The 12,110-nt window shown below is 34.0% G+C and overlaps 1 protein-coding gene and 1 long non-coding RNA gene across 2 annotated transcripts; one reads left to right on the top strand and one right to left on the bottom strand.

The window, feature by feature from the left end:
- The first annotated feature begins 405 nt into the window (after positions 1 to 405).
- On the top strand, positions 406 to 3,070 carry LOC135628511 (uncharacterized). The gene is made up of 2 exons (XR_010492883.1): positions 406 to 2,714; positions 2,794 to 3,070. It is a non-coding gene; the product is annotated as an uncharacterized LOC135628511 (long non-coding RNA).
- Positions 3,071 to 7,827: 4,757 nt separating this feature from the next.
- Positions 7,828 to 8,583, bottom strand: LOC135628373 (F-box/LRR-repeat protein At3g48880-like). Its single transcript, XM_065134997.1, has 2 exons — positions 8,486 to 8,583; positions 7,828 to 8,404 (listed from the first exon to the last, which is right to left on the bottom strand). The coding sequence occupies exons 1-2, from the start codon at positions 8,581 to 8,583 to the stop codon at positions 7,828 to 7,830; spliced, it is 675 nt and encodes a 224-aa protein (XP_064991069.1).
- Positions 8,584 to 12,110: the final 3,527 nt, after the last annotated feature.

Below are 12,110 nucleotides of genomic sequence, written 5' to 3'. Positions count from 1 at the left end.
ACACTAAATGTGATAACTAAAAAGAAATTTGTTATTAGGAACCCTCTCGTTGCTATTGATATTCCTTTATTATTGGTAATAATTTTTAAAATAATAAAAATATAAATATACTATTTTAACTTTAAATTTTATTTTTATTAATAATAAATATATAAAAATCTACTTCTCCCCCCTTTGCCTCCCCTACTCATAAGTGTATTTCGTTCATTTTGTATAGTGATATTTTTAGGATATTAAAAATTTTTAAAATAAATTTATAAATAGTAAAAGTAAAGAAAAATTACCAATAGATTTTTACAACTAAAAATAGGACATTCAGAAATCAACTTTTCAAATCAAACCAGAGAGAGGAAATAAATGCATCAATTTGGTCGTTTTCCCGGTTTGGTCGGTTTATTCGCACAACTCGTAAGAACTCTTGAGTCGGTCGCCATTGCCCGCACGCATCCATTTGCTTGACCGACCGACCGACCGCAGGCCAAGACATGATACAGCGGCCAAAACACCCTCTCGTGTCCTTCTCCCAATTAAAACTCTGCCGGCCTTCTGTTTCCTGTGTGTCTTTCTTCTAGGGTTCCGCTCTTAAGAGACGAAACGGAAATAAGTCTTCAATTCTCTACTCCTCGATCTCGGTCTCACCTATGGCGATGGAGAGCTCGAGCTTCCTGTCCTGCGACAAGCTGGACCGCGTTGTGAATTGGGTCGGGGCGAGCGTCTCCTCAGCGTTCTTCGCCTCCCTCGAGCGCTGCTCATGCATCACTCTCAGCACCACCGACAACGACGACGAGGTGGAGGAGGAGGCTAAGGACCGCCCTCTGATGCTCACCAAGCCGGTTGCCATCGACGGCCCCGACGACGCCACCTCCCCTGCTGTTTCCACCAACCCTAGCGTCGTTGACAAGCTGCCCCCTGTCTAGTTCCTGATCCTTGCATCATCGGTGCACCATTCGGTAATCGAAACTAGTTACTACGCTTCCTGCTTGCATGCTCGGACGAAATTAGCGACCTGTAGTTATCAACTTGTATGAGGTAAGGGGATGGTGTGAATATATAGTTATGTGTTTATATACAAGTTTGAATCTTGCATTAGTTTTAAGTTTCTCAAGGTGTGCGATGTTATGTTATGTATTCTTCTATGGTTGGACACAACAGATTTGAAGTATATGAAATCTGTACGTAATGCTTGTGGTCTTTATATATCAATTGAGTATCAACTATGCATGCTATTTTGTGTTGCCATAAATTCTTTGTAATCCTTCTCTACTTATCAGTATACTACACTGGGATGTCCGGTTTTTAAGTGTAAGGATAAGAGGTTTTATCCGTGGGTTTTTGCATAATAACCTGCTCTCAGTGGCCAACCTGATCGCTGCTGTTGTCGTTCTTTTTCTACCATGTATGCGGTGAAGGAAGAATATTGAGGTAATTCGAGTGTTTTGGTTTATCTCTTCACCTAGTTGTATCCCGTTAGGGCAGGTGGGTATAAGAAAAATCTGTCGAGTGTGAAGTTATTGGTTTTTACCTCTGGAATCTTGCATATTATGTCTTGGATCATTGAATGCATAGCTAGTTAATGTTTTCTATAGTGTCGATTAACTAATGACATTTCTATTTTGATTTCCATGATCTTTTTCCAATCAATATCTAGTTATTACCAAGTTGCAGCGGGATACAGGGGTTTTTTTTTCGTTTGTGAAACTGCTCTCAGTAGATAATCTGATCACTGCTATTAACACTCGTTTTCTAGTATGCTTGCAGTGGAAGCAAAATGATGAAGTTATGCAGTAATGTTCATTCATTTCATGGTTCAAACCAAAAAAAGCAACACTGTTGCTATTAGAATTTTGACCAAAAAGTGAATAATTTGTTATTTTTATTTTCCAATGTGACTTGGACGTTTTGCCTGAGAGATTGATTCTGGAGCTAACATTTCCTAGAATCAACCTATGCATATTTAAATGCTAAATTTCTGACTCTAGGCATTGTAACAACTAAGATACTTTGTGCCACGTATTCTTGTGTGTTTCTTTGGGGCTGAGCTTGATATCAATTAGTCTTTTGATGAATGACCAAGCAGAGTTTACATGAGAGCTACAATGGCTTTTGTAATCGGCTATTGGCAAGAAACTCTAATGGGTTAATTAGAATCTTGTAGGGCCATACATTATTTATTCAACAACCAATAGTTGTCATGTCAATAAAACAAAAAAAAAAACTATAGAGAGAACTGAATCTTACAAAATGTAGATGATATTAGCTTCCGATATTAAACTTCTAATGCGTACCAAATATTCTATAAATGAGTTTCAGAAGGGTTAGGCACAAATATAAAATTGATATACATATTTCATTGGCAATACAATGTTTTCTATCTATTGTCAAATTGAAGTTGCAGTCAATTTTATTTGCTCAAGTTCATTCTTTTCGAAGTTCCATGTCACAGTGGGTTTGACATTTTCAAGGCAATTATTCAGACCAATCTCAAATTATGGTTCAACAGTTTTTAGTCTGTTTCAACTAAAGTGGGTTTGAAACCTCATGTTATTTTACTAAGAACATCAAGAGCCCACACCGAGGTTAGTTATCGACTCTGATTATACATTTTGCAATGTCCCATGTGAATTTGGCTTATGTTTTTGTTACCAGTGCAGAATATAATTACAATGAGCCAATTTTTGGAGCACAGGTTTGTTGGTGTTCAGCTGAAATAATTTGTGAGCAATTAAATATTTAAGCAGAAAATAGAAGATGTTAATATTGGATTCTATTTGGTCTAATTATAATTTTGTGTAGGAATCTGGCAATGCTTTTTTACTCAGATATCATTGGTATTTCATTCATGGAGGGCATATTTAATTGTGCAACAAGTTCTTTTTATAGCAGATGCTCAACTATTTATGTTGAACTGCAGTTAGTTTCTCTCTGATGCCAACAGGATCTCTCTCTACCTATTTGCCCAATACTTTTAGCTAAGTTATGTGGGAAGAGAATCTATGTTATTGATGAAATGCAGTTAAACATTTTATTGTCAAACATGCATGAAGCAACAGATATAGGAGCATTAATTTCAGCTATATGCTCCCAACTTTATATGCTTTTTGCTAAATTTTAGGTCAGTTAATTCGATGTTTGATGATGATTTTTTGCATAAAAAATTTCAGCCTTTTCAGGGAGGTCAGGGGTGGAATATAATGCACTGATGTGTCTGTCCATGACAACAAGCCACCACATTCCTTTGGTCCTTGTGAGATGACCTAAACCCAGTGTTCACCCTTGCGAAATTGGAGCATAGAAACTCAGGCTATCAGTTCTTTAAATATCTTGAAAAGGATATCAATAGGCAAAATCCCTTGCTATCAATATGTACAGAATAAAATAAAAAAAATAAAAAACCTTAAATAATACTAATTTAATAAAATAAAATAAAATAAAATTATCAATAATATGCATCTCTTCTTGATCACATTGGGTGCTTTGGATTTTTTTTATCCTGATGCATCAATTGTAAGAAGAATATTTTTATCAAGTCACTTGCTGTCAATATGGGCCGAATAAAAAGGAAGACAAAAAAAACTTAAATATCAATCATTTAAAAATAATAAATAAAATAAAAAACCTTAAATATCAATAATATTGCATTCCCTCTTTGGATGGTTTTTTTTTTTTTTTTTTTGAGTAGATGTATGATGAACGCTTTGGCCAAGTCAATCATGTAAGACACTTGTAATAATTATTGTCTTAATGGATGCATCAGTTATCTTTTTGTCACACAGCCGATGTCAAATGCTTAGGAGGCATTTTGTCTCGACAGATGCATGCAAGAGGGATATTATAACTATATATCAAGCACTTACTATATTTATTTGATCTTGCACAAAAGGGATATTTTGAATTGCGTCAGTGATATTGGGAATAAAGAGACATCTTATATATTTATGTTGTTGATAAGTGAATATATGGTGGAGTGGTAAAGGATCATCTCTATATTGGACAACAGGGCTGAAAAAAACACCCCTCTTTAGGCATAAGCAACTCTCTTATTCTACTAAAGTGTCTTCTTAAAAAGAAAAACCTTCAAAATAGGGTGCATGCCCTATTTGTTCTAGTGAATGGAGGTCAGGCCTAGATTGGCCTCATGCCTCATCTTGTTCCTATCTACGTTCATTTCACATTCAAATTAGGATTCGTTTAGTGCACCTCTCCAACCTTACTATCAACGATCAGATTGTAAATGGTAAACACGGTATTTGATTTTAAATTCTTGCTATCCACCGTCAAAGACTTTAACAATTATGCCAATTAACATCTCCTAAGCTATAATATGAGGATTTTTGTCATAAACAAAAGGGGTAAATGTTTATGTACTCTCATACTAGTAATTCATCATCGATACATGTGTCATGCATTTGTTTGATCCCCGATATTATGTGTCTAATTATTACATTTACACACACATTTGCCTCTCATACACAATTCAGAGTGAAATACGTTATCGTCTATATATATATAATGAATAGGGATGATGGTAAAATGCGACAATATAAATTTATAATGAACATCACCAACGACCTTTAGCGGAGAGAGCCTCTTGCAAGATCCATCAATAGTCAGCATGGTTCGGAAGGAAGAAGTGAAGCTAGGCATGGTCATTGATTCCAATTCTCCCCCGTTATTTATGGAGTCACTCATTGCAGTTATACTAATAGAACTGCATGACGAGTCTTTTAAGCTAAGAGCATGTGTGTACATATAACCATCAAATCATAAGAGAATAAGGTAGAGAAGAAGAAGTTTACCCTCGACCGATAATGTTCATGTGCTCATCGTTCATAGGTAAGTTGGGATGGAAGGCAATGCACAAGATGTTTCCATGACCATTGGCGACCATAGTACTCAATGCTTGTGACGACCTAAGCTCTGTGTCCACCCTTATAAGGTCGGACCATAGAATCAGGAGATCGATCGTTCTCCAGAGTGATGAATCCAAAGAAGCCAGTCGCCATGAGTGAGAAACTTGAGCTATAGTACATCGATCGATCAGATTCAGGGTTTCAAATATCTCTAAAAGAATATCAATGGGTATACAGCCCCATCCTGCTAGTTCAGGAGCAATGTTGCCTGTCATGTTCTTAGTTTATGGTACAGCCAAAGAAGATGACACCGGAGAAAGAATAAATATATCATCAAGAGAATGTTAATGCTTTTGGAAGAGTTAAGCCTTATTGCCTTAATAAAGTGAATGAGGATATGGATGCCTTATTTAATTTCTTGGTCTTTCACATTAAGATGCCTTATTTATATCACATCTCTTAAACATTGCAGGCAAATTTTTTTTTTGTCATAATTTATATCATATTTAAGAAATATTTTACATGGGATTGGGTATTAATGCAATCTAAAAACTTAATTTTTCATGTTATGGACCAAATCCAATACATATATGATGACCCTATCAATTCTTAACAATATTAGGTTATTTTTAATTATTTCTCAATGTTAATTTAATTATGTATATTTCTGTTTTATACTCAAGCCAAGGATTATCATACCATCTAAAATGGTATGAAAGGAGCGGTACATACCGATCCAAACATACACTAATAAGTGGCCCATCCCTATTTTGAACAGCCCGATCCAACTTAAGAAAATAAGAAAAAACTTAAAATAGTAGTGAGGCTCATGCAACTTGATATTAAAAATAAAATAAAAGTAAGCTATTCAACGTTGTTGCCACCATCATTCGGGATGCTATTGTTGTTGTGTTTCTTCTGCTTCGTTACACTTTCATCTATTCTCCTTTACTATTTCTTTCTTTTTTTTTCTTCTCTATGGCTTTTTTTTTTCTTTTTTTTTATTTTTTCTCTTCCTCGATCTTTCTTCCTCCACTCGCCCTTCCTCTTATCCTTATTTCTCTTCTTCTTCAAAATATCAATATGTACCATTGTATCGAAATATGATTTACCGGTATTAACCAATATACTAGTCTAATCAAATCATCAAAATGGGTTTGATACTCGAAACAATGATCGCTGCTCAAAACTATGAAAAGTTTTATATATTTCAATAAAATTACAAATTATATTATTTTTTCTTAGACAAAAAAAACTATATAAATTATTATCCTTTTGTAGAGGATATATAATTCATACACAAAAGTTGGCATGTCTATTGACATAAGAAAAATTAATCACATTTACATATCCTTCCTACGTGTATTCCTTATCAGCAATTGCAGGATTGAAGGGATGTATATCTTGTGTTTGAGTAAGTTGGCATAAGTGATATCTCTCACTTTTTGCTCTCAAGAGTACTCTTTCTAAGATAGCATGACTCTTTCTAAGGTATTAAAAAACAATACATCTAAAATCTTATTAAAACTAAATCATTAGCTCAAAATACATAAGCTCAAATAAATAATAGTATTAAATCATCTGTTTAAGACTTAATCCACTCTCGAATTGAATCGAATTATTACAATATCCTTCAGCATCAAGGCTCTAAACTCTGAGTAATCTTGTCATTATACGGGTGGTTTAATTATAGAACCTAAAAATAAAAGCAGATTAAACAATAAAATCTCCGGCAATAGATGGATGGATTAGTCCAGTTTAAGAGTTGCTTGACGTCTTCTTCTTCTTCTTCTTCTCATTTCACTGCTTATAAATGTTTGCAGTGATTAATGCAGTCGCATCAACTAATGAATGAACACCTTCGAGCTGTAGAGATCTCTCAATATATATATATATATATATAATATCTATTCACGCATGTGTGTATTTATTAAGATCAATTATATTTTTATTTTTTGTTATAAAGAATAAGTAATGAAAATGAAATTGAAGTCAACATCTTACTATATAGTCAAAAATTTTATTAGGTAAACTAATTGACATCTTAAAAATTAGGTTTCGAACTCTTAATTTCGATGATAACGGAAAATATCATACATACGTGGGTCAAACATACTATCATTATATCAATATTTTAGGTGTATCATTGTATCGAATGGATTTGATACATCATTATTAGAAAAATATTTTATGTTAAAAAATTATTAAATGATATTTTAAACTTTTGATCGATATAAAATGGATCTATTATATCATCATTAGACTAATATCTTAAGTATACAAAATTACTTTTTTATGATACATATAATTAAGATTCTGACATATTAAAACTTTACAAATAATGCAACCTTACATAAATCTAAATGTCAACATCTAATTAGGAAGGTAGAAATGGTCAGATAATAACTTTTAGATGGTGATATGGGGGGAGGAATCTAAAATGTGTAGGTTTTAGAAGGCGATGGGGAGACACATTTGTCGTTGCTCATTCGTTTTCCATTGTTTGGTTGATTAGAATGATGAGATTAGTTCTTGGAAGTTTCTTCATTATTTTTCCACCCTTCCTCTTGTAAGCATTGGGAAACATTTGGCCTCCGAATACTAAGATCAATAGGAATCCCATTCGTTTTCTATCCATACTTTTCTCAAATCGTTTAAATCTTTGAGAAAAAATAATATTAAATCAAATTTTATGATTAATGATTATTGTCAGGTTAATATTGTTGGAAAGAATAAGAAGAATTATTAAAGAAACTTCATTGAAAAAGCTTGAATGCATTAATATTTCCTTCTCATATTTATACAGATTATGAGAGAGAATTTTTCTCAATACAATAGATTTTCATCAATAGAATAAAGAAATTTTCGAGAAAATCTTATTTACTATCAAATATAATAATGCATTGATCAAAGAAAATATCAGAAAATATAATATATATCATGTGAGACATCAATTCAATTCGATCCAAAACTCAAACTATATATCATCGGACTCTCTCAAATTCAAAGGGGCCACCTCATCCGGCCTCCACCAACCATCACTGTGCCTCGTGCGACCTTGCATCATCCTCCTGCATTCATTGCATGATGCGTAGTCCTCGCAGTAGAAGAAGCTACTCAACCTGAAAGCTTTCTCAAGAATCAACATGCCTACTGGGTTGTCGAACAATTTCATCAGTGGTACGGGATTCATACGCTCATCAAGATGCAATAGTACGTGTGACAGATTAAGCACCTCGAGATGAAGATGCATGTCCATTATTGTCAGTAGACCTCCCAAGGGCACCAAGCAACATTGCAAGCTCAACACCTTCAGCTCGAAGGGGAAGTTTCCAAAAGGCGATGATAGAAATCCATCATGAACGACACCGACGACCTTTAGCTGAGAGAGCCTCTCGCAAGATCCATCAATGGTCAGCATGGTTCGGAAGGAAGGAGTAAGGCTAGGCATGGTTATCGATTCCAATTCTCCCCAGTTATTTATGGCATCACTCATTGCAGTTACGCTGATGGAATCCCAACACGGCATGACGAGCCTTTTAAGATGAGGGCATCTATATACGAATAACCCATCAGATTATAAGGGAATAATAAGGTAGAGAAGAAGAAGATGCTAATATGAATGTGTAATTTACCCTCGACTGATGATGTTCAAGTGCTCATCCTTTGTAGGTAAGTTGGGATGGAACACAATGCTGGTGATGTTTCCATGACCATAAGCTACTATAGCCATCAGTGCTTGACAACCTGAGCTCAGTGTCCACCCTTATAAGAAGGTCGGACCATAGAATCCGGAGATCGATCGTTCTCCAGAGTGATGAATCGAAACAAGTCATTTGCCATGAGTAAGAAACTTGAGCTACCGTACACCGATCGATCATATTCAGGGTTTCAAATATCTCCAAAAGAATGTCAACGCGTAAACAGTCCCATCTTGCTTGTTCATGAATAATAGTATTGTCTGTCATGTTCTTAGTTTATAGTGCAGCCAAAAAAGAGACACTAGAAAAGAAAGAGAAAGTACATCATCAAGAAAATGTTAATGCTTTTGGAAGAGTGATGCTACGAGTCACCAAACAAGAAAAAATCGGTCATGATATGTGAATAAGGATATGGATGCTCCGATATCACTTGTTTGAGGATATAAACCCAATAATAAAAAGAGGAGAAAAGAAAAAAATTCATATGTCAATAATATGTAAGAAGAACAATTGAAAAAATAGAGTAAAAGAAAATATTTACTAAAGAACTTGAAAGTATATTGTTTTATCGTATCAAATTTTATCAACCTAAATACGACCGAGATTAGACATATGTTACATGACTCTTTTCGTACTTAAGAATGTGAAATATTTTTTTTATATCACACATGAATTGTTGTAATCCATCTAAAAAAAATTTAAGTCAATATATCAAAGTTCATGAGATATCATATTTATGAGAAATCCTTCCGATTATCTATTAGTCATGAAAAATCTGATTAAAAAAATAAAAGAAAAAAATTCAATCCCCACCATGAGGGACCAAAATAAACATGTAAAAAAATCTAATAGAATAAATAGAATTTAACCTTATCCACCAAAAAAAAATTTTAACCTTTTGTTCGTGGAAGATTTTTTTTTTCTCTCTCTCTCTCTCTAATTTATAAACATGGCCAACAGGATACTGTGGAGGACATCAAGTTGGATTCATCTTCCTCAACACTATAAAGCGATTTCTTTTTACCAATTCTTAACAAAGTCCAAATTGTCTGAATCTTTTGTCCTTGCAACGCTAAATTTATTAGCAATTTGATATTACGTTGTTGCCATAAAGAATAGTAACATTCATATCATTATAAGTTTTAAAGGATACTAATGTTAGAGCTCAACTAATAGCCATAGTAACCAGCAATTGATGAATATTAATTACAATAAATATCTGTAATTTTTTTGTTATTTTTTGCACAAAGGCATACATATGAAAAATCACTGACTTCATAGGAATACAAGTTAGAGAAGGATATACAAAAATGTCTCTAAAAACACTGTTTAGAGATAAATTTGTAAGATGAATGTTATCAATTTGATGTGTCTCTCTAAATTTATACCTCTTGGAAAATTTTTAATTGATTTCTTGGTTTTTGGCATTAAGATGCCCTCTTTACATCACGCAGTGCTTGCAATATTTTGTAGCCATAAATTGTATTATATTTAAGAAATATTTTACATGGGATTGGATATTAATGCAATCCAATAACTTAATTTGGACCAAATCCAATACATATGTGATCCTTTCAATTCTTAACAATATTAGATTATTACTAATTATCTCTCAATTTTAATCTAATTATGTATATTTCTTTTGTATACTCAAGTATCGTACCGTCTAAAACGATATGAAACGAACGGTATATATTCATCTGAATGTAACTGATATGTGGATCATCATCATTTTGGATAGCCCGATTCAACTTAGAAAAAAAAAAAAAAAATTTAAAATAACAATGAGACTCATCCAACTCAATATTAAAAAAAAACCTAAAATAGAAGCAAGCCCTCTTCTTGCATTTAAAGCTGTTGCCCTTTGGTGATGCCACTACCACCACATTCCTTCAAGATACTAATGTCATCGTATTCCTTCTTCTTCCTACTTGCACTCCCACCTATTCCCCTCTCTCTTCCTTTTTTCTCTCCTTCACCACTCTCTTTTCGTTTCTTCCATCTTAATCTTCTTCTTCCTCGTTCTTTCTTCTTCCTATTCCTCCACCCACCATCCCTCTTATCCATTCTTTTCTTGTTCTCTTCAAAATATCAATATATACTATTATATCGATACATGGTACATCAATATTGACCGATATATTGGTCTAATGAGATCATCGAAACGAGTCCAATACTTGAAACGATGATCCTTGCTTAAAACTATAAAAAGTTTCATATTTTATAATAAAATAATAAATTATATATATTTTTAGACAAGAAAATTTGTATAAATTATTATCCTTTTCTAGAGGTTAGATAATTCATACACAAAAGCTGGCATTTCCATTCACATGACAAAAATTAATTACATTTACATCTTTCCTAGTTTTATTCCTTATCAACAATTGCATGATTGAAGTGATATATATCTTGTCTTCGAGTAAGTCGTTAGTATCCAAAACAACATATTTAAGTGGCATCGCTCTCTTTTTTTACTCTCAACGATACTTTTCCAAAGATAACATGACTCTTGGGTTGATTCACATTTCAAATGAACTTCGTAATGCGAACCCCAACTAAATTATCTTATTATTTTTCTAAAAATAATTTATTACTTAAAGAGAATCATTGGATGTCATGGGTATTAAAAATTAATAATCAATATATAATAGAAAAAAGCTTGGCATTGCCAGCTCCCTCCAATCGCCAACAGGGATCTACCCTACTTATTCTTACTTTCTAAAGTGGGCACATAAGACATATTCTATATTGATACCATAGCTAAAGAAATCATGCCCCATATTAATGATTGACAATATGCCCTAATTTCCCTAGTCACCTCATGGCTGACATCTCAGTAGAAGCTATGCCTTCGCATTAATGATTGACAACATGGCTAAGCTTCACCAGTCTTCCCTTTCGGATAGCTGATAGAGGGATCATTCCCTATCTAATCTAAAGCGGTAAGAAAGTGGATGCAAAAATGTCCCAACGGTCTACCCAAGATGCCAGAGGACACACATAAGTTAGTCGCCCTCATTAATGCCTCCACCATAGGTAAGAGAGGCTTAGTAACACATGTCCAAACCGCTCGATGCCTAGGTATAAAAACTAAGCCTTAGATCAAGATGAGTAGGTACAGGCAAAAATCCTCTATTCTCTCATTTACACTGCTCATACTATTGTCTTTATCTCTCTTTGTCTTTCGTTAACTTAAGCATCGGAGGGATCGAACCGGGACACCTCCAGCGTAAACTAGTTGTGTAGGATCCTTGCACCATCTAAAGACATGACCAAGAGATGGCTCAACAACTAGGAGAATCCAGCTCTCCAACCCAGCTTCCCTATACCAACGTCAAGTCGCTCCCAACGAATCACCTCTCTAATGGGCTCTTTATACATCAGCTTACTATATTAGCTCCTCTAATCAGTAACGAGGAGTTATTAAGAAGGACATGTGCGTTTGATAATAAATCAATCGGATTGACTCACCAGTCGATGATCTTTATGTACCAACAACATCTAAAATATTACTAAGACTAAATATTCAAAATTAACAGTAGTCTTACATCCATCG

This window comes from Musa acuminata, chromosome BXJ3-1 (genome assembly GCF_036884655.1).
Source record: "Musa acuminata AAA Group cultivar baxijiao chromosome BXJ3-1, Cavendish_Baxijiao_AAA, whole genome shotgun sequence".
Classification (NCBI taxonomy): domain Eukaryota; kingdom Viridiplantae; phylum Streptophyta; class Magnoliopsida; order Zingiberales; family Musaceae; genus Musa; species Musa acuminata.
The sequence above is the reverse complement of the archived record's forward strand: the minus strand, read 5'-3'. Positions and strand labels throughout refer to the sequence as shown.